The 24,578-nt window shown below is 39.7% G+C and overlaps 1 protein-coding gene across 2 annotated transcripts in view; it reads left to right on the forward strand.

Moving 5' to 3' along the window:
* The window catches only part of LOC126162986 (uncharacterized), a 337,797-nt gene that overhangs the window by 299,096 nt on the left and 14,123 nt on the right, over positions 1-24,578 (forward strand). Inside the window, exons 3-6 of one of the 2 annotated variants that reach the window (XM_049919842.1) lie at positions 9,530-9,640; positions 14,489-14,626; positions 20,825-20,922; positions 24,376-24,541. In XM_049919842.1, the coding sequence (XP_049775799.1) occupies positions 9,530-9,640; positions 14,489-14,626; positions 20,825-20,922; positions 24,376-24,541 (513 nt within the window). The remainder of the gene's footprint in view (positions 1-9,529; positions 9,641-14,488; positions 14,627-20,824; positions 20,923-24,375; positions 24,542-24,578) is intronic. The other variant, XM_049919843.1, reaches the window with a different exon arrangement.

The raw sequence follows: 24,578 nt of genomic DNA on the forward strand, positions 1-24,578 counted from the left end.
TTTATATCCATTAAGATTTTTTTTAACTCGTCATGTTTTTATTCGTATCATGGCTGCTGATCCGCACTCTGGCGTTGTCAACACTGAAAGACAGACGAGGAATCTTCCTCCCTCACCCGCTCCCCCTACCCACATGTCCTCGCTCCCCGTGTCACCCTGTGTGTGTTGGGAAAATATTCCGGTTTGACCCAAATCTCTGGGGTTTCAAAGTCTTTGACCGGGAACGCCAGTTTAAGTGATCGCAGGCCTTTTACCAAGACCCCAAGGAAAGGCAAACTTACGTCTGAGGGAGGAGGAGGGGGAGGGGGTGCCAAATGGTATGTCGCTTGTGTGGAAAAATGTTCTCGAACCGGCTCCCTCACTATGACAGTATTATGACGCTTGAATTTTCTCGGTTTTGGCGATGTCAAATGGCACCAATGACTTGACTGGTCCAAAAACGCTCCCACTCTTGACGTTGTTTCCTCTTTTTTTTTTTTTGTACACAGTTCACGATATCCGAAGTTTTCCTCGAGAATCGCTAAATAGTGGTGCGTCCAACACGAGGAAATTCATCAGCAGTCGTCATAAAGATCGCAGATTTTGCTCCTCTTATTGTACGATTTCTTTGATCGGGATACTGGCTCTGTTATTCCACTCGTCATCGTGCACCTTTGTATAGACACCAATATTATACCCATTTCTCCAGTTACAGTAGGCGCATAAACAGGGCACAGCTCCTGTTGGATTTTAGCGACTGCAGACACCGTTTCACACTAAAATCGAATTACAACACGTACTTCGCAACTGGCGGGAGCGACGATTTTCAAGGCCACTGTCGTTTGCTTTTTTCACCAACAGTTGAAGAACTTCAGTGGCTTCGTAAACAATCACTGGATGGCACTGTATTAGTGCAACTTCATTTTCAGCTGCCAACATTTAAACAAAAGCAAACAATCCTCACTTTTCGAAAGCGCCTTGTAGCATCAAACCGTTCGTAGCGGTAACAGTCGTCTCGAGGGAGACCCTGTTTCGCAATTATTTAATATCCGTTTGATCGCACATTTTTATTTGAATTAAAAAATCCTTAATGTCCAGCTGTGTCTGAATGTATTTGCTCTTTCAGTACTTTTGTTTCTGACAATGTAGTTGCCGAAATGTGTCGTACCGATTTTAACTGAAAAAAAAAGTGGAATCAAGATGGAAACGAGATGCGATGAAAAAGTAACGGGGATTTTTGTTTTTCTTAAGGAATCTTCATTTATTCATGAACATTAACTTTGTTCCATCCCCCTCGGATAAAATACAATTTTGCCGGCGCTTTTTCCAACCCTGAAGGCACTTCTCACTTCTCATTACGGTGTTAAGTTCCTCTAGCAGTTCTGTTTATATATATATATATATATATATATATATATATATATATATATATATATATATATATATATATATCGCCAGTGGTGGCAAAACGACGTCCTTTCATGGTTCTCTTCAGCCTCGGGTATAGAAAGAAGTTACAGGGGGTCATGTGCGGCGAATATGCTGGCTGAGGCAGTACAACGGTTTTTTTTTTTTCCAAAAAATCACGAAGGAGCATCGAATTGTGAGCGGGAGTATTATCGTGATGCAATTCCCACGAGTGGTTTTGCCATAATTCTAGACTTTTCTTAGGTTTATTTCACACAAACGGCGCATAACTTCCGGGTAGTGTTCCTTATTGACCGTACGGCCATAATGCAGGAACTCATGATGCACTGACCGATTGTAATCGAAGAAAACTGCGAGAAAAATCTTAATTGTGATCGAACTTGTCGATTTTTTTTTCGGTCTTAGCTCTTCAGGCAGTTTCTATTGGGACGACTGGGCCTTGACTTCGACGTCATACCTGTACACCCATGTTTCGTTCAAATGGCTCTGAGCACTATGGGACTTAACATCTGAGGTCATCAGCCCCCTAGAACTTAGAACCACTTAAACCTAACCAACCTAAGGACATCACACACATCCATGCCCGAGGCAGGATTCGAACCTGCGACCGTAGCGGTCGCGCGGTTCCAGACTGAAGCGCCTAGAACCGCTCGGCCACGCCGGCCGGCCATGTTTCGTCACCTCTTGTAAACTTCTTTAGATGTTCTGGATCCTTGTCGAATTCATTCAGCAACTGCTGAGCGATGTCAACGCGACATCGGTTTTGGTCGAAATTCAGCAGTTTAGGAACAAACTTTGCAGCTGCACGTTTCATGCCCAAAGCATCCGAAAAACTGCTGATGGTGATGGGCGATTTTCCAGAACAATTTTCTTTACTTCTACCAAATTATCGTCAGTAACTGACGCGCTAAGGCGTCCAGGGCGTCTTCAAAGTATTCTCGACCCTCTTTGGAACATTTATACCACTGGTTCAAATGGTTCAAATGGCTCTGAGCACTATGGGACTCAACATCTTAGGTCATAAGTCCCCTAGAACTTAGAACTACTTAAACCTAACTAACCTAAGAACATCACACACACCCATGCCCGAGGCAGGATTCGAACCTGCGACCGTAGCAGTCCCGCGGTTCCGGACTGCAGCGCCAGAACCGCACGGCCACCGCGGCCGGCTATACCACTGGTAAACTCTTAACTTACTCATCGTAGATTCGCCAAACGCCACAGTCAACATTTCCAAGGCGGTGCCGCGCTTTATTCCAGTTTTCAAACAAAATTTAACGCAAATTCTTTGATCTATCTTTTTAGAAAGTAAAAATTCGCCGAGCACTCGGAAAACACGTATAACCTTTTTGACCGTCAACGATAAACTAAGTATTCAAAACAGCTGAAAACGCTAACATAGATCAGCAATATGTGCACCAACACAGATGTATAAAGCCTGCGAAATTAAAAATTCCCGTTAGGTTTTTTTAAAATCACATCTCATATTTAATAACTGACAAAACATTATGGCTGCAGACCTCTGTGCATACTTTTCAGCCTATGTTGTGAGAAGCTCATATTACCTATTTTTCGTCGGGGTGTACAGGGAATCCCCAACAGGGCTGGCAAGTAAATTGGCAGTCGGCACGGCCAGCGCATCGGCGTAGCGGTTGCTCCACAGGCTGACGCAGTGTCTTCGCAGGCTGACCGAGTCTATGTAACGGGACGGCGGTGTGAATGACTCCACGCGAGGGCGGGGCTCGCAGCCAGAACACCAATCGGCTCGGAATGCCGCTGGGGCCATCGAAAGCGCGAACTGCGGAAGTTGCCGTCGCAAGGACGTCTCGGAAATGGCGCATAGCCTCGCCGGAGACACGTGGAGCCTCATCTCGTATCCTGCACCTCGCCGAAACTGCTCTCCTGACGTATGCCGTTCTACACTCATGCCCATAAATGAAGGATAATGCTGATACGTGGTGAAACAACGCTATGGTGGGCGGTTTGCGGGTTTAAATCACCTCGGGGTATGACCATGCGGTGCATTTGACCTGCGGTCGTCGCACGGTGGCGCTGGCAGCAGTCCAAATACGCAGAGGTGTGTTGGTCCATGTCAGAGTACGGTGCAGCGAGTGTGTAGACATTTTCAGACGTGCCAATGGTGACTGTGTGTTGAAATTGGCTCAAAGAACACATATCGATGACGTTGTGAGGGGCAGAATACTAGGGCGACTGGAGGCTGGTCAAACACAGCAGCTCGTAGCACGGGCACTCCGTGTGCCACAAAGTGTGATCTCAGGATAATGGCAACGATTCCAGCAGACAGGAAAAGTGTCTAGCCGCTACAGTGCGGGACGTACACAGTGTACAAAACTACAAGAAGACCGATATCTCACTATCAGTGCCAGTAGATGGCCACGGAGTACTGCAGGTAGCCTTGCTCGGGACCTTACCCCGCCCCTGGAACAGTTGTCTCCAGACACACAATCTACAGACGACTGAACAGACATGGTTTATTCGCCCGGAGACCTGCAAGGTGCATTCCACTGACCCCTGGTAACAGGAGAGCCCGTAAAGCCTGGTGTCAAGAACGCAGTACATGGTCATTGGAACAGCGGTCTCAGGTTATGTTCACGGACGAGTCCAGGTATAGTCTGAACAGTGGTTCTCGCCGGGTTTTCACATGGAATGAACCAGGAACCAGATACCAACCCCTTAATGTCCTTGAAAGGGACCTGTATGGAGGTCGTGGTTTGATGGTGCGGGGTGGGATTATGATTGGTGCACGTACACCCCTGCATGTCTTTCACAGAGGAACTGTAACAGGTCAGGTGTATCGCGACGCCATTTTGCACCAGTATGTCCGCCACATTTGTGCAGTGGGTCCCACCGTCCTCCTGATGGATGACAACGCACGGCCCCACCGAGCTACCATCCTGGAGGAGTACCTTGAAACAGAAGATATCACGCGAATGGAGTGGCCTGCCTGTTCTCCAGACCTAAACCCCATCGAGCACGTCTGGGATGGTCTCGGTCGACGTATCGCTGCAGATCTTCAAACCCCTACGACACTTCAGGCACTGGTGCAAGAATGGGAGGCTATACCCCAGCAGCTGCTCGACAACCCGATCCAGAGTATGCCAACCCGTAGTGCGGCCTGTGTACGTGTGCATGGCTATCATATCCCATATTGCTGTCGCGGTACATGCACAGGAAACAGTGGCGTTTTGTAACACATGTGTTTCGGGACGGTCTTCTCAGCTTATCACCAATACCGAGGACTTACAGATCTGTGTCGTGTGTGTTCCCTATGTGCTTATGCTATTAGCGCCAGTTTTGTGTAGTACCACGTTGTGTGGCATCACATTCTGCAATTATCCTTAATTTATGAGCATGAGTGTAGAAACAGGAGTCACAAAAAACGAAAGTGGGAGTATTGGGGGTTAACATCTCGTCGACGATGAGATCATTACTGCCGGAGCACAGCCGAGGATTGGAGAGGGTCGGGGCAGGAAGTCGGTTGTAGACATTGCAAAGAAACGGTTCTAGCATTCCTCACTTACCATCAAATAATAAATAAATTTGAATGGTCAGACGGAGAATTTGATCGAGAGATGGAAACACGAGGCGTAACATCTGGAGTGCAACCTACGTCCTCAGATATTTGCTGGATGCATTACAGCCTCTGTCTTCCTGCACAGTTTTTATCTTTTACAGCTCCTCCGAGTACCACTGAAGTTACTAATTAATAAATGCATAAAATCAGGACAAAAATGGCTCTGAGCACTATGGGACTTAACTTCGGTGGTCATCAGTCCCCTACAACTTAGAACTACTTAAACCTAACTAACCTAAGGACATCACAGACATCCATGTCCAAGGCAGGATTCGAACCTGCGACCGTAGCGGTCGCGCGTTTCCAGTCTGTGGCGCCTAGAACCGCTCGGCCACCCCGGCCGGCAAAATCAGGGCAAATTCGTACAACATTAAAGCTGATCTCTGCGTTAAATGTAACCACAAAGATAAACCAAAAGTCACGTGTGATTTCGTTGATGTTGCGACGTACCCTACGCTCATTACATGTCATACGCGCAAAGAAAGTTGACACGCGGCGCGGTGTCTGATGGGAACGACTGTAAGTAGGAAAATGCCTGTAAGGTCGCTTCCAGCAGACCCCGTGGCAGGTGTCAGCTTAGTTTGCGGATACAGTGGGTGTTCATACCTAATGGCCATGTCACATTTGTTTGCTGCTGACGCACTTTCTACTGTGAACATAACTGAAAGAACAGATTATTGAGGAAATCTGGCTGAGGTCTGGTGTTTCACCCTTTATTACGATAATATTCTTCAACATTCCACGATCCGGAATCTTTCGCCATTCCATTTCGTTCTTTTTATTTTCCTATACTTTTTCATGTTAATTCTTCTTCTTTATTTTTTATTTATCTTGTTCTTGCATTAGCAGATGAGCCCGCGGAGCAAAATGATGAGTGTTCCAATGCATAGACACGTGTAACGAAATATAGAAGTTTGCATTGTTTTGATCAAGTTCTAAGCTTAGCAACCGTATATTAAATCTGGACGAACTCGGGCCGGCAGACAGAAACGCAGCTGTGCGTAGACGCGGCAGGTGCGTCTCAGAGGGCGATGCTCCCGCAGCTGCTCAGATGCTGGCGCGCTTTCTCCACTGGTATGCGCACCATATCGCCAGCAGGCCACTCTCGCCTTGGTCGGAAATAATCACAAGAACGTCCGATAGCGCGTCCCACTCGCCCGTCTGAATACTCACGGCACATCTGACGCGGGTTCCGCAGCATTGTCCGAGACTAAAATACTGTGCCATTCACTGTTCCTTGTGCTAACTCGATGCATCGTGGTTGTTATCATTGTGTGGAAATGTCCTCGGTGCGCATACCGCATCGACATAAAGGCCTCTGTAAACGAACAAAATTGTCTGTCAAATGCGCCCTCGTCTAGCGACAGATTTGCCAAACAAGCTCATACGCGTACAAAGTTTGTCAGTTTAACCTCGGTTTCAAGCAGTTAGTGTTCGTGTTTTGACAGTAGTGAGAATGGCCACAAATCCAGACGAAGCAATCCTGGCCCTGACCCTTTCATTGTGTTTAAAGAAGAACAAGAAAACAAGTCGCTGGTCTAGCGAGTAGCTTAAAATGAGAGATTTACCCATGAAAGTCTGCTAAATTGAATCTCAGTGCAGACAAGTGTAATGCGCTGCGAATACATAAAAAAAGAAAGATCCTTTATCATTTAGCTACAATGTAGCAGTTAATTCCATAAATTATCTGGGAATAGGCATTAGGAATGATTTAAAATGGAATGATCATATAGAGTTGAGCATCGGTAAAGCAGATGCCAGACTGAGATTCATTGGAAAAATCCTTAGGAAATGCAATCCGAAAACAAAGGAAGTAGGTTACAGTACACTTGTTCGCCCACTGCTTGAATATTGCTCACCAGTGTGGGATCCGTACCAGATAGAGTTGATAGAAGAGATAGAGAAGATGCAACGGAGAGCAGCGCGCTTCGTTACAGGATCATTTAGTAATCGCGAAACCGTTACGGAGATGATAGATATAAACTCCAGTGGAAGACTACAGGAGAGGTGCTCAGTAGCTCGGTACGGGCTTTTGTTGAAGTTTCGAGAACATACCTTCACCGAAGAGTCAAGAGGTATATTGCTCCCTCCTACATATATCTCCCGAAGAGAAGATGAGGATAAAATTAGAGAGATTAGAGCCCACACAGAGGCATACCGACAATATTTCTTTCCACGAACAATACGAGACTGGAATAGAAAGAAGAACCGATAGAGGTACTGAAGGTACCCTCCGCCACACACCGTCAGGTGGCTTGCGGAGTATGGATGTAGATGTAGAAAGGAGATATTACTCTCGGAAACCAATGATTACATCAACTTTGTTCGAATGAACATTGAAACTTTTAAAAACTTGTAAAGTCCCTCGGAAAAGAGGAAACTTGTCTGTCAGATTCGCTCCTATCTATGTACGGATGGGTCAAATAAGCCGTACACGTACGAGTAAAGTTTGAAGCAGATGCCTTTGTTTATGATGCAAATGCAGGTAAAGCATTTTTAACACTGGCTGTGTACTTCGCCTTCACATTGAAAAAGAAGAAGCAAGCATGCGAAAATTTATTCTCTTGCACCTTGTTCTCCAACGACAGTTCATTAAAATACTACGGTCAACGTGGGAACATGCATCCCACATCATCCGTAGAAGAACCGTAGGACTTCGGTTGCTTTTATTTCATTGCACCATCCGCTTGTATGTCATGCATAAACTGTCGACTTTTGTTCAAGTGATATATTGGTGGGAAACTACCAGTTTGGTAATTCTCAGCGCTATTTTGTTTTTAACATCAACACAAATAATGTCCGCCATGATGTCAAACTTCCCTTCGTACATGGTCAGATGTAATACAGTTTGACTGATTGTTTGATCGTGTATGGGGGCGTTAACAGAATGCGTTATTATTTATAACAGCTGCATTATTGATCATCAGTAAAATTAATGACTGCATTCGTCAGAGGAGCGAATATCCATTTTGTCTATCCTGAACTTAATAAAAATAAAAACTACTTCATATGAGCAACAATTTACAGACAATTAATGACTACATTCTTCAGAGGAGCGGATAAGTATTTTGTCGATCTTGAACTTAATAAAAATAAAAACTACTTCATATCAGTAACAATTTACAGATAACTAATGAATGTCGATGAATAGGTTACTGCCGGATTTTGGAATTACTGCAGCACCTGAATCCTGTAATGGGACAGTACAACATTCTGCAAATCGATTTCACATAACACAATACAAACGTGTGTGTACCGTCAGTATTTTTTTCAGGTGGTGCCCCACAACTCGTAAGGCACTTGACCTGCTGATAAAATTCTTTATTTAACAACCAGTTTTGATCGCCTGTCCATCATCGGCTTTTTAAAAACATTTACAGCATAACATTAGATGAATATAGTCACTGACGTCAGACAATAATATGATGAATTTGTCAGTGTTGTCACATCGTAATATAAGCAGCTCTTTCTAGCGCAGTTTATATACCGACAATGTAATTACAAATTCACGGTTTAATTATCTGATGTCAGTGATTTTATATTCGCCTAATACGATGCTGTAAATGTTTTTAACAACCTGATGTTGGTTTGCAGACTGAAACAGGGTGTTGAATGAACAATTTTTAACAGCGGGAGGCAGTTGGGTAATCATGACATTTTTCTAATTATTCCGTGTGTCATCCGTAGACTATAAATATATTTACACTCACAGCCTTCATTAAAAAGTACTTCATTGTTCTCATTTGTAGCTAGTCTGAGAGACTCTAGTCTCGGGCAAAGGAATTTTCAAGTACCATAAATAGGCGCTACAGTATAATTTGTCAACAAAACGATAATACTGTATTGTGTCCAGCCGCTACCAACACTGGCGATCTAACAAGGTGCACCCCTTGTAGTACCGTAGTCGTTATGAAGTGATCACCATTTCGATCTTTTCTGCATACACACACGCTCAAATTTATCTTCGAATGTCACGTTCCTTGATTTTCATTACTAAATGGTTTTAATTAGTGACACCTCCTCATATTTTCCCACATCCTTGCATTGTGAAGGTTGCGATCAGATTCGTTTTTGTTATGAAATTATGTGCTGTCAGCAGACCAAATGCAAGAGCAACTGTGTTATAAGTTCTGCCAACCTCTTCTGACAAACTGTACTGGTCATTAAATGTAATCTAAAAAGAAATTTAGTGTAATAAACTTTGTTAATACATTGTTAATGTGGGCTAAACTAGTAGGTTCAAGTATCTGAAGGAATTAGTTTTTTTCCGAAGAAACATTATTCATTAATGAGGCCATTCTGTTCCGAAACCCCCATTTTTTTCTTTTTTTCAGCTTGTAATGTTATTCTGCTCTGGAATATTGAATATTTTCCTGTAGAGAGTTGTGATGTTACGTAACACAAGTTATTTTATGCTCCAGAATGCATAGCAAAATATATGTACTAAATGTGTATTCCCTCTAGATAATTTTTAACATTTACATATCCACTACGTGACCCATTTTTAATAACTACAATTTTTTTCAGTTGCCACATACCTCAGCCCAGTTGAGACACATTGCCACAACATTGATTATTACATCCATGCCGGAGAGGACACTACCAAGACATTCTCGGAAGATGCAATGGCCAGGATCCGTAAGTACTATGCTCAACACAATGCTCTCTGTCCTTGATAGTTGTAGTCTGCTCAAAAGGCGAAGAACGAATTCTGGAGTTTGGTGAGGAGGGGAAGGGGGGGGGGGGTTGTGGGGAGGGAGCAAGCTCAGCCCACTGACTCTGAGCAAACTCGTTGCCAAAGTGGTAAACAGAAGGGGCCCAGAGGGGTGAAAAACCCTCACAGAAGCCCTGTAGTGCTGGGACTGCACTTTTGTTTGCAAATCAGTTCATGCTCCAAGCGGCTTTGTCAGCGCCATTTCCTGGCTGCTGTACCAGCTGCCAACTGCTATGTATTGCGCATCTACGAAAGTAAAAACTGAGGCAGCGGCATAACAAAAGCTTACAGAATACATAAGATCGAGAGTAATAGCTTCCTATTGAATGATTATGCCTGTTGCTACTAATTCCGTGTCAGTTCGCTTAGACAGCTCCAATTAATTGTGGCAATAAAAAGAAGTATTAAAATTTTGAACGTTTTTTGAGATCTATAACGCTGAATTGCAAGTAGAAATAAATCACTAAGGACCACTCTCATTGTATTCCTCTTCTGTCCATGATTCATCGCTACTATCCTATTCAGAAACACCAGCAATTTTGTCTATTGCAATTTCGATGATATCGTTGCACTTCCAGTTCTTCCAGTTGTTGGACCTTCCCGGTATAGTACCCTTACCAGTCATCTGCAGCTACTAACAGAAGGGATTCACTGACAGTCCTAAACATATTTTCCCTGAAATGTTGCACTCCATAAATAATCTTCTCACTTTGGTCCATGCCAGTTCAGTCACACTTAAATGATAATTATGGGACAGCAAGTGGACAACCGTGTGGCTTTTCTCTTCTGCCATTTCGTCAACTACATATGACTTTGTAGCGGGTCCGTGTTCTTGAATTAAAGAAACCAGAGCCTGGTTGCTCGCGCTCTCATTATAGGCAACACACTTCCTTTGCAGCCACTGCAACATCCTCACTTTGGTATCATGCTGTGTGGGTTTTTTATCCACCTGTCTGTTATGATATGAAGTGTTGTCCATCACAAGACAGCCTTGGGAGAATATTTTGGAGAATAAGTTTTCCAAATTCATCTGACTATGATAGTCACCTTTTGTTGATTTAGTTCATAATTTTATTTGTGCCTCAATAACAAACCCCTTCCTCAATCCATCATTTCCAATAATAAGTAACGTAATTGTTGGGTTCAAATTAATGATATGAATATAATAGAGGGAAACATTCCACGTGGGAAAAATATATCTAAAAACAAAGATGATGTGACTTACCAAACGAAAGTGCTGGCATGTCGATAGACACACAAACAAACATAAACATACACACAAAATTCTAGCTTTCGCAACCAACGGTTGCCTCGTCAGGAAAGAGGGAAGGAGAGGGAAAGACGAAAGGATTTGGGTTTTAAAGGAGAGGGTAAGGAGTCATTCCAATCTTGGGAGTGGAAAGACTTACCTTAGGGGGAAAAAAGGACGGGTATACTCTCGCACACACACACACACATCCATCCACACATATACAGACACAAGCAGACATGTACAGAGGCAAAGAGTTGGAACTCTTTGCCCCTCCATACCACATCTGATGATGCCATTGGCAGAGTACGACATGGCGGCCAGTTGGACATGATTGGCCAGTTGGGGCCAGAATGTGGCACTTTATCTATCTTACTTATCTATGTGTGTATCATTTTTCTCATGATAAATATATTTGTGCCAATTTTGAGCACATTATATCCACATTAGTCTCCCACACCATGGAAGTTTCCACCATCATCCTAGAAAGTGTTGCAATAATTTTCTGAAACACTGAAACACTTGACTCCCGAAGCTTGATATCAAGATCATCTACTTTGGGTGCCATATTCACTTGCGGTCATAAAAGTTATTTTGTTTCCATTTACGTTGCAATCCCCCCCCCCCCCCCCCAACACCCCACCCAAATATTTGCATGCCCTCTATACCTCAACTGTGTCCTCATCTCAAGGCCATTTGCAGATACACTAGTGACTATCAAAGATATGTCATCAACATATACGACCATTTTTCATTTACAGCTTCTGGTATGTCAGTTACATATAGGGTAAATAGTCCTATTGTGGTACTCTATGTTTTTACACCTTTGAATTTTGAAAGCACATTTTCCAATCTGTTTCCCATTTTATATTTTATCTGTACACATCATTGCCTATTTTCAGTAAATGTTTTCACTTTTGCCGACATTCATCCCAAGAGAATCAGCAAATGTACTGATATTTAAAACAATTTTTATTTGTTTTTCAACTTCAGTTATACATTTTTAATTACATGTCATGTTTTGATCAATCTGAATCTCAGAACTAAAAACCAAATACCTTCCATCTAATATTGCATAATAGAAAGTAGAGAAGAAATGCATATAGATTTTACCTAAGTAGTTGCAGCAGCATCTTTCTTACCTGTTCAGAAACTCTTTTACAACAACAGTCAATGTTGTAAAAAGGTTATCTGGTGGAGGCAGGGGAGAGTGAGAAAGAAAGAATGGGGAAGGGGGAAAATGGAATGAGAGTGATTGGCTTAGGGGAAAGGAAGCTGGTAGGTTGAGTGGTAGGGATGTCATGAGTTTAACAAAACAGCAAGAGAGGGTCTTATAAAAAGCACAGTTATGTAAATATTCTCATTAAAGTATTAAAAGTCTAGAATAATGAACTTGTAGACTGTAAATGCCATAAAATAGTAAAATCATGAAATGGGGCAAGGAGGATTGAGAGCGGGGAAAGAAGATGGAGGGGGGGGGGTATAGTGGTGGTTATAGGTTTAACGAGAGAGGGTATTATACTAAAATTGCAAGATATCACTTATATGATTTTTCCATTAAAATATTGAAAGTTTAGACCTATGGACATGTAAAAGGGATAAAATAGTAAATTATAGAAGTGGAAGTAAAGTAAACATGATTAGTGTCATAAAATATTGAAAGTGTGAAACACTGAAAGGGTAAAACCATAAGGTCTTGTTTTGAAAATATAGAAAATAATTCTTGAGGGTGTTTTCATTCTGTCATTGCAACTACAAAAAATGGCTACACAAATGAAGAATATAAAAAGTAAAATGATATAAAAATTCTTGTTAAAACATTAAAGTGTAGAACAATCAATGTATAAATAGTAAAAGACATAAAGACCATAAAAGTATAGAATTATGTAGAGTGCCTAGAACTGAATTAAGTGCTTTAAATGTAAAAATATTTTAAAATATTGAATGTATAAAACCATGAAAAGTATGAAAAATTAATTATATATGTGAAACTATGTGTCGCAACTAAAGTTACAGGGAACAGGTTATTGCAGTTGAAGGTAATTGCATTTTCCTCTGCCTGGTGGCATTGTATGGCACACAGTTTTACGAAATGTATGCCCCCAGTCTGCACACTGACTTGTTGCTAGAATGGTGTGTGAGCAGATCCACTGCTGTTGTCCCTTCTCAGTGAGTGGGACTGTTGCTCATACATGCACTGCATCGAGGTGGAAGATTGGAAGAGGCCTTGAAAGTTTCTAAAAATGCACTGTTAATAAAATCATTCTGCAGGTTTAATGTGTTACCAGCCTCTTGCAGATGATATGTAAAAACTTCAATCATTGCGATATTGTCCGGAGGTGTCCTGTAAGTTCAATGTGCAGCACTTCCAAATCTGTATCAATGGTTCCAACAGTGCGCTTCAATGTTAGATGTTCAGCAAATGCTATTTTATTATTGAGAACTGAAGTGAGGTCTTTGAAGCATATTCCAAACGTCCTGCCTGTTTGGCCTACATGAACTTTTGGACAGTTTCCACACATTAGTTTATATAGACTTGCTACCATGAATTTTGAGTCTTTTTTTTTCATACAGTTATTTATATATAATTCTTTCCTACTTATTTTAATTATTAGTTGGTACATATTTAGCTTAGCTTTGTTTTAGATCTGTAGATGATTCAGAATGATCAAAACATGTCATGTAATTAAAGATGTGCAACTGAGATTGAAGAATACACAAGAATTTATTCAATAATATTATCTTATTTGCCATACCTTTTGCTGAATTACATTACACATTTTATGGTTCAGTTGGTATTTTTGGTTCTTATGAATGTTAGATGAGTGTTACATACTGGAACAAATTGTTACCAGTATGAAGTTCGCTGACAAGGTAGTGTGGATGGTATGATCATTTTACACTGATTTTAGTTCCTCAAATCATGAATTCTGCTCCAGTAACTATTCAGAGATGATTCTTCATGCACATGATAGACTATTGCGAAGAAATGTATCATACCAGTCTTTGGACTGAAGATCACAACTACAAGACAATCACAACTAACAAAGGAAAGCCCTTACTGGGATTGTTTCAGTTGTGAGATACATAGATAAATAAGTTAGTGACCACAGCTTTGAGATTCACCTACCTTTTGTGAAATATTTGTCTAGATTTGGTTAAAAGATCCATGTAGGCTGCTAATCAGAAACTGATTTTGACTGTAGAAGAGCATTTGCCAGAAGTTTTCCTAAAGCTCTTGAAAATAAATTTGCAAGCCAATTAGTAGGTGTGTAATTCATCACTTGCAAAGTATTTTTTGCAAGGCAAGTGTTGATCTTTGTAAATGAAGTATTAATTTGTGATTGATTGATTCACCAAGGTTCTGGATTATTTTAGGCAGTCATTAAGAAATACCTGTAAATATTTAATACTTACGAAATGTATAATCATACTGTTTTCTTATGAATATTTTACTTGCCTTAAGTGAGTCTAAGAATTATTTTATGGCTTAACAGTTATTACACCTCTATATTTCCTGCAGACATGGGTCGTGCTATGATAGCACTCTTCATTGTGGCATTTATTGCTATATTTGTCGCCTTCTGGACTGGAGTTGCTGGTTGCTGGAGAAGATCACCAGGAAATGTGACTGCCACTGCGATAATGATGCTGCTGGCATGTAAGTTCCCAGTAAATTGATCAACATTTAAATACTGTAATATTAAGAATATTGTTTTATTGTGATTAATATATGAAACTACTGAAATATCTGTTAGACATGGATTTAGTACTGGACATCATCATTTTGCTTGACCTATTTTCATTATTTTGTGTGAGCTGTTTTACTTGTTGCATTTTAGTGCTCTCTCTATATATATCTATCTATCTACCTATCTATCTCTCTGTCTCTCTCCCTCTCTCTGTCTCTCTCCCTCCCCTTTTATGTATGAGTCCTGAGCCTGAGATTCAGAGTAAGTTGTTTCTCTCTTCACCTTACTTTCCAGTGTTCATCAGTTTGTTCCTTTTATGTCCTTGTCCCTTTCAGTGAAACTTATTATGTGTCTGAAATTTCCAGATTCTATAGAATTTATTTTGTTACTCTCTGATGTACAACATTTTAAATATATGGCTATTGGTTCTGTTGATGGGTCACATTTTGTAAATCCCACAGTATTTCTTCAAGGCAATTTCTTGACATCGTCAGGTGGTGGCTGCTGTTTATTGCTGTCAAGTAGGAATATTGTGGGCTTTAACATAGTGAACCTATATGCCAAGCAACCCTAAAGATTCATATAAGTGCATATTTCAGAAAAGGCAATAACATCATCTGATTTTGAACCAGATCAGAATTATATTTTTCACCTTTAATCACTATATTTTGCATTGTTCAAATCAACATTTTATAATATTTCACAAGTGAAAAACAAGATATCATTAATCACAGATTCTACACTGAAAGACACGATAAAAAGTCTTGATGTAGTATACAAGCAACACATTTCCAAGATTCGTGTGGTCAGTGGAGTTATCAAGACAAAAGTAATTTGAGAGTATCGGGTTACTACGTTTTAACATGACTGTAACCACAAGTGACATGTAAGCTGGGTATTTAGTTTAAAATATTCATGAGAATAATAACTTAACATAATTTACTATTTAATAGTTTCCTGTAGATAGGTTGTATTTATTTCTGAACAATCTTTTAGATAAGCGACTTTATTACATGTACTTAATCTGACTGTTTACCAGTGAATTACATTCTGGGCTGTAGTTTGATGAATATGGTTGTACCAATCCCCATTTGTTGTAACGAAGAGAGTGGTACAGTAACATGTATTTTGTGTCATAGAAGTATTCCAGACAATGAATCATATGAACAACGTTTTGTCTTTTGTATATAAGGGCCCACAGCTCTGCAAATTCCTGGAGGGAAGCCATTGTCATGCATAGGCTGTTCTTATTTTTAAAATAAGCATGAAAGAAAGTGTTCATTTCCAAACACAGGATAATGACTTCCCTCTAGACAGGGTTTTATCATAAAAGAATGTATCTAAATGAACTGTTTAAAGTTATGGCAGCTTTTAACCAAATAATGTAACACTAAAAAAAATACACTAGAGTGTATCTTTTTACCTAGATTGGATTCAAGTGAGACACACAAGCCACCTGACAGTGCACCTCTCTCTTCTCAGAGCCACAAATATTTGTTTACCCTGCACCTGTAGAATGGATGAGTAATATTTTTTTATGTACAGTTATCAACCTGAGGGCCTGCACATTATGGGTAGACTCAAGGTCAGACAGAAATAGCTGCAGTAAATGAATTTCAAAGTTGATAGTGGATCAAAAGCCACTACACTTGAAATAGACTTTGATGATGATTGACTTTTTACACTGTGGAGTGGATGCTGTTACAGGTACATGGAAATGCATTAGAATGAATCTTACAGTGTCATATAGTTAATGACCATCAGTATGACCCCTGTTATTGAACATACAGTGTAAAGTAGACTTATTATCTGACATTAATTTCTGTTATTCAGATGCTCAGAGTTAAACTATCAAGGTTTTGAGCATTTTATTGTCAACATGGCACAGCATAAAAAGGTGTTGCGTTGTCACATAGTTTTATAGTGAAACAAAACACTTAAGATGAGTGCAACTAGTTAGTTGCGAAATGGAGAAAAATATTCTAGAATGAGATTTTCACTCTGCAGTGGAGTGTGCACTGACATGAAACTTCCTGGTAGATTAAAACTGTGTGCCGGACCGAGACTCGAACTTGGGACCTTTGCCTTCCGCGGGCTAGTGCTTTATCAACTGAGCTACCCAAGCATGACACAGAACCCGTCCTACAGCTTTCCTTCTGCCAGTATCTTATCTCCTACCTTCCAAACTTCAACAGAAGCTCTCCTATGAAACTTGTAGAACTAGCACTCCTGGAAGAAAGGATATAGTGGAGACATGGCTTTGCCACAGCCAGAGGGATGTTTCCAGAGTGAGTTCTAGTCTCGGTCTGTCACACAGTTTTAATCTACCAGGGAGTTTAAAAAAATTAATATAAAATTCCTCAGTATGAGGAATGCCTGATAGAACAAGTAGTAACATTTTTATCTATAAATCAAATGCTATTGGGGAAAAAACATGATCTAGATCAGTGGTCATTAAACTGCAGACCATGGGCCGCATGTGGCCTGAATCAAGTATTCATGGAGCCTTCAGTTCACAGCCACATTTTATAATAATATGCACCTAGTAACTAACAACTGAATCCAAAAACATCAATTAATGTTAAGAGCTTCTTAAGAGTGTAGTTTTTTCCTGCTCAGTAACAAAGAAATATTCATGCAGAGATGGTAATGTTTTAAACTGTGCTTGATCTTAATTGACATTGGTGAGTTTGGCTATGAGTTAAGCAAAGTTGGCCGCGTACCTCAGGGACAGAGAAGGAAGTAGCATGACCACTGCATGGTTAGAGGATGTGAGAGGGGGAATGTTTCATTGTTTGTCATCTAGTACTAACAACTCACGGGCATACACAACTCGTACCGACCAGGTGCTGTGGTATAAATTTTGACACGGAAGTAACATGGATTCTATTATGCGCATCATAGAGATAGTCATCCTCAAATGCGGTATGTACTAACAACTCACGGGCATGCACAACTCGTACCAACGAGGTGCTATGGTATAAATTTTGACATGGAAGTAACGTGGATTCTAATATGCACATCACAGAGATACTCATCCTCAAATGTGGTATGCGTTTGTAGCAAGGAATAAGAAATTAAACTAGGGCTGTTGTAATATAACACAATTAGTAGAAGAAAAGTTACGTACAGAAGTTTTAGTAAACACTTCTGAGCATGTCTCATATTGTATAATGTATTTAAATGTAAATAAAATTATTGTTAATAAGCAGTTAATCATCAACTCACACAGACAACACAACACATAGTCAGGCAACAACTGTGTCACACCTTTGGAGTTGAGTGATCTGAAATTGAGAACAGTTGACACAAAGTGTTCTGAATGGTGCCGACTTTTAACAAGCAGTACTTGGGGGCCGGCAGCTGACGTATCACACCCTTACTATAGTTACCCTGTTGGGGTTGCCAACTAATGATAAGATCAGTACCTATGTGACCTGAGGTGCTGCCCAATAATGCCAGTATTGGCTCTTGATCAGAAACGTTAGACGACCATTGGCCTAAAGGAGTTGGTAACAATTTTTCTTAAAATTGTTGGTTGAGATGATTACCAGAGCTACTAAACAAATGTGTACAAACTACAGTAATAAATAGTTTTGCAAATTCAAAAGCATTTCAATTGACACATTCCTGTACAAGAACTTAAACCTTCATAACACAGAAAATGAAATGAAAATTATTAGATGCATACCATTCTTCAAAGAAACCAAAACAAAAACATTAAGACGGGAGATACTGTTGGGCAGAAAATGTAGGCTCCATCTATTTATCATTACTAAAAGGATGATACCATTGAATGAAACATGAGGGGCAGATAACTGCAGGATTTTGTAGAAGTAGAGAAGTCTGGTAGAGTGGACATTTACTGATGAGGCATATAGATCACAAATTAGCTGGGTAACAGCAAGAGATTGCTGTATTTGAAACTGTAAAAGAGCCTGGTGTAGGGTAGGGCTGCACCTAGGAACGGGGACTTACAATGTCAGGCCGTATGGAGTAACTCAAGGGACAAGCAGGTTTCAAGAAACAGAATGTGGATCCGTAGTTTTGTTCGTGCAAAGGCATGTTTTCAAAAGGAACTCATGTAATATGAGATGGGATTCATCATGGCAAGAGAAGGACAGATTAGAGAGTTAAAAATCTGAGAGTGGCAAAAAAATAAATAAGCAGAGGGTGGAAAAGATAGAAAAATAGAAGAAAAGCAATGAAAAAAAGAAACAGAAAAATTAGAAAAATTCATATGGAAGGAAATCGTTAATAAGAGGTAATTAGTGGGCGATCTATATTGAGATGAAAAATGATAAAAGAAAAAAGGAAAAAATTGATCGTAAAAGTCGTGAAAAGAAACAAAAGTTTAGAAATTGGGTAAAATGAAAGCTAAAGTCATAGGAGAAAATGTAAACTACGTAGTTTGGCAATTAAAGTGACATAAGAGATGGCAATAAAAGTCGATCAGAGTGATTTGCCGAAAAACCCCAAAAAGTGAAAGATTTACTTATAAGCAAGATAAGTGCATGGTGGAAAAGAATGTAGCTGCCAAATCTACAAATAAATTGGTTACGGATGATCGGGAGAAAACCAAGCAGTGTAATGAACCGTAAATTGTTGTATGCAAATAACAATGGAATTGTTATATGCAAATAAAAATGAAAATAGACCCATCTACGAGCACGGAAATCGGTGTTAGAAAAGTTGTAGGGGCAAAGTGCTGATTAATCTTGGTGTAATGATTAATAACAACAAATAAACGAATGGTAACACATAAAAGACAGACGAAGACTGAACAAGACAGACGACAACAAAGATTGACAAGAGGTTTAAATAAGAAGGAATGATGGCTACATGCTCTAAGATAACAATGAGAACAACCAGTTATTGATAAAATTATTTAATTGAAAAACAAAGAAGATGTGACTTACCAAGTTGGTAAATCACATCTTCTTTGTTTTTAGATATATTTTTCCCACGTGGAATGTTTCCCTCTATTATATTCAAATTATTTAATTGGATAGATAAAAAATCTACTCACCAAGCTGCGGCAGAACACACACATAAAAGACTGTTACGATTAACAAGCTTTTAGAGCCAGTGGCTCCTTCTTCAGGCAGAAGGTTTGAAGGGGAAGGAAGGAGGGTGAAGGAAAAGGATGAGATGCCTAGGAAAAGGGGTAGATTTTAGAAAAGTCATCCAGTCTTTCCTTCTCCATCCCGTATGGTAAGTCTCCCCTGAACCGCGGTTCTGGGTGACTGCTTGGTCTTCTCCTGATTGTCTGTCACCAATTTATTCGCAGATTTGGCAGCTATTTTCTTTTCCACCATCCACTTATCTTGTGTCACTTAAACTGCCAAACTAAGTAGTTTACATTTTCTCCTGTGACTTTAGATTTCTTTTTACACAGGTTCAAAAATTTCTTCTGTTTTCAAGACTTTTCCAGTCGATTTTTTTATTTATTTTTTTATCATTTTTCGTATCAATATAGATCGCCCACTCATTACCCCTTATTAACAATTATCATACGAATTTTTCTAATTTTTCCGACATTTTTCGTTGCTTTACTTCCATTTTTCTATCTTTTCCATCCATCGCTTTTTTTTTGTTTTGCCACTCTCTGATTTTTAACTCTACAAGCTGTCCTCTCTTGCCATGATGAATCCCATCTCATATTACATGAGTTCCTTTTGAAAACATGCCTTTGCACTATCAAAACTAAAGTCCCACATTCTGTTTCCTGAAACCAGCTTGTCCCTTGAAGTTACTCCATAAGGCCTAACATTGAAAGTCCCTGTTTCTGAATACAATCCTACCCTACCCCAGGCTCTTTTACAGTTTCAAATGCAGCAATCTCTTGCTCTTACCCGGCTAATCTGTGACCAGTAATTACTAAAAGTGAGACTAGTGAGTGTATGTTTGTGGGGGAGGGTTAATCTAATGTCCTCACAACATGGTTGCGGTGGAACACAGTGGGAAAGGAACTAGCCGTAGGGTGCAACAGACAAGATTAAAACCGCTGAGTAATAATAACAATTTGCTGATATGTTTCTAAAACACAGGAAGGACTACTGTTGTAAAACCCCTGTGTATTTTGTACATTTAATTCACAGGAAAAAACACATTTATCAGATACTGACAATAATAATACAGTACTTGCATTTGTTTTCTTGCTGCAGGTCTCCTGAGTGCAGGAGGTATGGGACTCTGGCATGGAGTTGAATATTACGAGAAAGAGAAGATTGTTGGTGAGGAGTTCTATCGGCAGTGGAACCCCGTAAGCATTTTATATGTTGCATTTATTAACACATAAATTCAAATGCTAGGAACATAGTTGATGTTAGTTTAAAAAACCCAAATGATTGAAAATATTTAAGTCTTAATAAAACTGCTGTACAGTTGCAGTTACGTAGCTTGTTTCCAAAAGCTGAAGTATTGTATGTGGTCTGCCAGGTTCTAATTTTTCTGGAAGAAAATAATATTAATTTTCTCATTTTGCATATGGAATATTTAAAAATCAATAATACATGTTTATAGATGATTAATAATGTGAGTCCCTGCATTCCTGACATTGTTTCAGCATGCATAATTTTAAAGGGAAAATTGGCATAAAGTAATACTTGTGATTTCACATGAATCAGTAACGATAGAGAAAAATGTTCATGAGGCAGAGAAAAATTATGAAATATGAGTTCAACGGCATTTTTAGATTAAGATGTGCATAGATATTTGTAGAAAATCTCTAATCATTAACTTGTTAGAATATAGATAGGCACATTGTGCACAACTGAATGAGTCAAAATAATTTTTTCATTCAGTACATAAGATTTCAATTTACATAGCATTTTCCTATAATTCTTGCAGTAAACCAGTATTAATTTCACTCACATTGCTCTGCAAATTTTGTCCTGTGTCTTTTAATTAATGTAATTGAGACCAGTAACATACCACAAATGGTGCTCTATAAAGAGTGCTATTGAATTTTTCTTTTGTTTACCAGACAATCTGACAGTGCTATTCACATTGTCTGTCAGATTATATGATACCTTTTAGAAGTAGTATACTCTTGCCTACTGTAACCTGTGAATGATCTCACTTGCTAGGAGAACAAAGAAATAAATGTCGTTTCCAGACTAAATTCAGCTGCACAAATTTCTCATACACAAAATATTATTAAAAACTAACTGTTAGAGGAAATTTCAAAAGCAACCTGAGATGAAACTCCACATCTGTGGGGTTTTAGCCAGACACTTTTAAACTTGTTAACCATCCCATAATGAAAACAATGTATAGTGTGGGAAAGTACAGTGTCCTACAGTACTACATCTCCAGCTTTGAACCTGAGCTGAGTAGAGGTTTTTATTTCTTTTGTGCTAGACCTGTAAAGTCTTTAACTGTGCATATTTCCTGTTATATCACATCTGTTATATTATCATCCTTGATGTAATCCTTTTTGTGCAGTGGAGTTAACAAATATTTATTTCTATTTTGTATCACAAGGGCTCTGAGTTATTAAGTTTTAATTGATTGTATATTTACGTGAAAACGTACATGTTGTGACCATGGCTTTATAAACATACAGGTAAATTCTTCATTATTACACAAAAGTAAAAAGAGCAACCAGTCATTGTTAATAATGGTATTTATTAAGAATAGGTTTTGAAATGACAGATTCAGCATCAGATGTTTAGTATTTAAAATAGTGTATGCTAAATGCAAGATGTTGGCTGTATTTTGCTGTGCTGAAAGTTTGGTAGGATGGTGGTGCCATCAAAAATCCTACACCATTTTGTGATAGTGTTGACTTTTTGAAGGAGTTTGTATTTCACAGAACAGTAAGAAACATTCAGTAGAAAAGTGCTGTATCTTGTACATTAAACTCAGGTAGATGTTCCAGATAGGAAAAGATTCAGGCAAAAGATACTTGCTTGGAAAGTTAGTCAGAGGGAAATTAGAAAATGAATTGGAACACTGTGGTCTGACGAAAGTAAGAGAGTTTATTCTGAAAGGATGAAACAAATTTGTCACAATGGAAGGCCAACCATCAAAAGTAATATTGATGGACTGTACTTCGCATGGTCCTATTGGGCTCATAAGTGAAAAATAATAATAATAAACTGTCAAATATGAATTGTTTCAAAACAGTTAAAAATGGCATAAAATCATGCAAGATTTTCAGTGGTAACACTACCTCAAGAAACTTTCATCACAATGAGAAACAGCCAACATCTTGTGTTTAGCATTAGCTACACTATGTGATCAAAAGTATCCGAGCACCCCCAAAAACATACATTTTTATATTAGGTGCATTGTGATGCCACCTACCGCCAGGTACTCCATATTAGCGACCTCAGTAGTCATTAGTCATTGTGAGAGAGCAGAATGGGGCACTCCACAGAACTCATGGACTTTGAATGTGGTCTGGTGATTGGGTGTCACTTGTGTCATACATCTGTACGCAAAGATTTCCACACTCCTAAACATCCCTAGGTCCACTGGAAATGTGAAGGGACACTTACAGCACAAAAGCGTACAGGCCAACCTCATCTGTTGACAGAGACCGCTGACAGTTGAAGAGGGTTGTAATATGTAATAGGCAGACATCTATCCAGACCATCACACAGGAATTCCAAACTGCATCAGGATCCACAACAAGTACTGTGACAGTTAGGCGGGAGGTGAGAAAACTGGGATTTCATGGTCGAGAGGCTGCTCATAAGCACACGCCACACTGGTAAATGTCAAACGATGCCTCGCTTGGTGTAAGGATTGCAAAAATTGGATGATTGTACAGTGAAAAAACATTATGTGGAGTGACGAATCACAGTACAGAATGTGGCGATCCAATGGCAGGGTGTGGGTATGGCGAATGCCTGGTGTACATCATCTGCAGCGTGTGTAGTGCCAACAGTAAAATTTGGAGGTGGTGGTTGTATGGTGTGGAAGGCTTGTGTCCCTTGTTGTTTTGTGTGGCACTATCACAGTGCAGGCCTACATTGATTTTTTAAGTGCCTTCTTGCTTCCCGCTATTGAAGAACAATTCCGGGATGGCGATTGCATCTTTCAACATGATTGAGCATCTGTTCATAATGCACGGTCTGTGGCAGAGTGATTACATGACAATAACATTCCTGTAATGGACTGGCCTGCACAGAGTCCTGAACTGAGTTGTATAGAACACCTTTGGGATGTTTGTGATTGCTGACTTCATGCCAGGCCTTACCAACTGACATCGATGCCTCTCCTCAGTGCAGCACTCTGTGAGGAATGGGCTGCCATTCCCCAAGAAACCTTCCAGCAACTGATTGAACATATGTCTGTGAGAGTGGAAGCTGTCATCAAGGCTTAGGGTGGGCCAAAACCATATTGAATTCCAGCATTACCAATGGGGGCACCGTGTTCTTGTAAGTCATTTTCAGCCAGGTGACCAGATACTTTTGATCACATAGCATAATTTAAATTTTGAACATGAAGAAAAATATAATGATGAATCTATCCGTTTCAAATTCGTAATGACCCTATTTGTTCATAATAAACTGCATTACTAACAGTGGCTGATTGCCGATGTTACTTTTGTGCAAGAATTAACCTGTTGTATTCTTTTTCCTTATTTATGTGCCACAATTAATGGCAGTTTAACTTTTATTTAGGTGTGCAGCAATCTTTTTGATTCTTGCTTACAAATTATAATTTCTAAAATAAAATATGTTAAAGAAATATTTTGTACTAGGCACTACAAGCAGAGACGACCATCTCCTATGACTGGTCATACATCATGGCGTGGATCAGTGTTGGATTCTCCCTTGTTTCATCTTCATTATTCCTCAGCGCTGCTGTCTGCCTACGTAATGAGAAAGAGGCAGAAAAAGTGAAGAATGTGCAGTACATCATGCCAGGTATAGCTGCTTGAGGCATCTGTAAACCCAGTCCCTT

The sequence above is a fragment of the Schistocerca cancellata genome, chromosome 2, assembly GCF_023864275.1.
Source record: "Schistocerca cancellata isolate TAMUIC-IGC-003103 chromosome 2, iqSchCanc2.1, whole genome shotgun sequence".
NCBI classification, from domain to species: domain Eukaryota; kingdom Metazoa; phylum Arthropoda; class Insecta; order Orthoptera; family Acrididae; genus Schistocerca; species Schistocerca cancellata.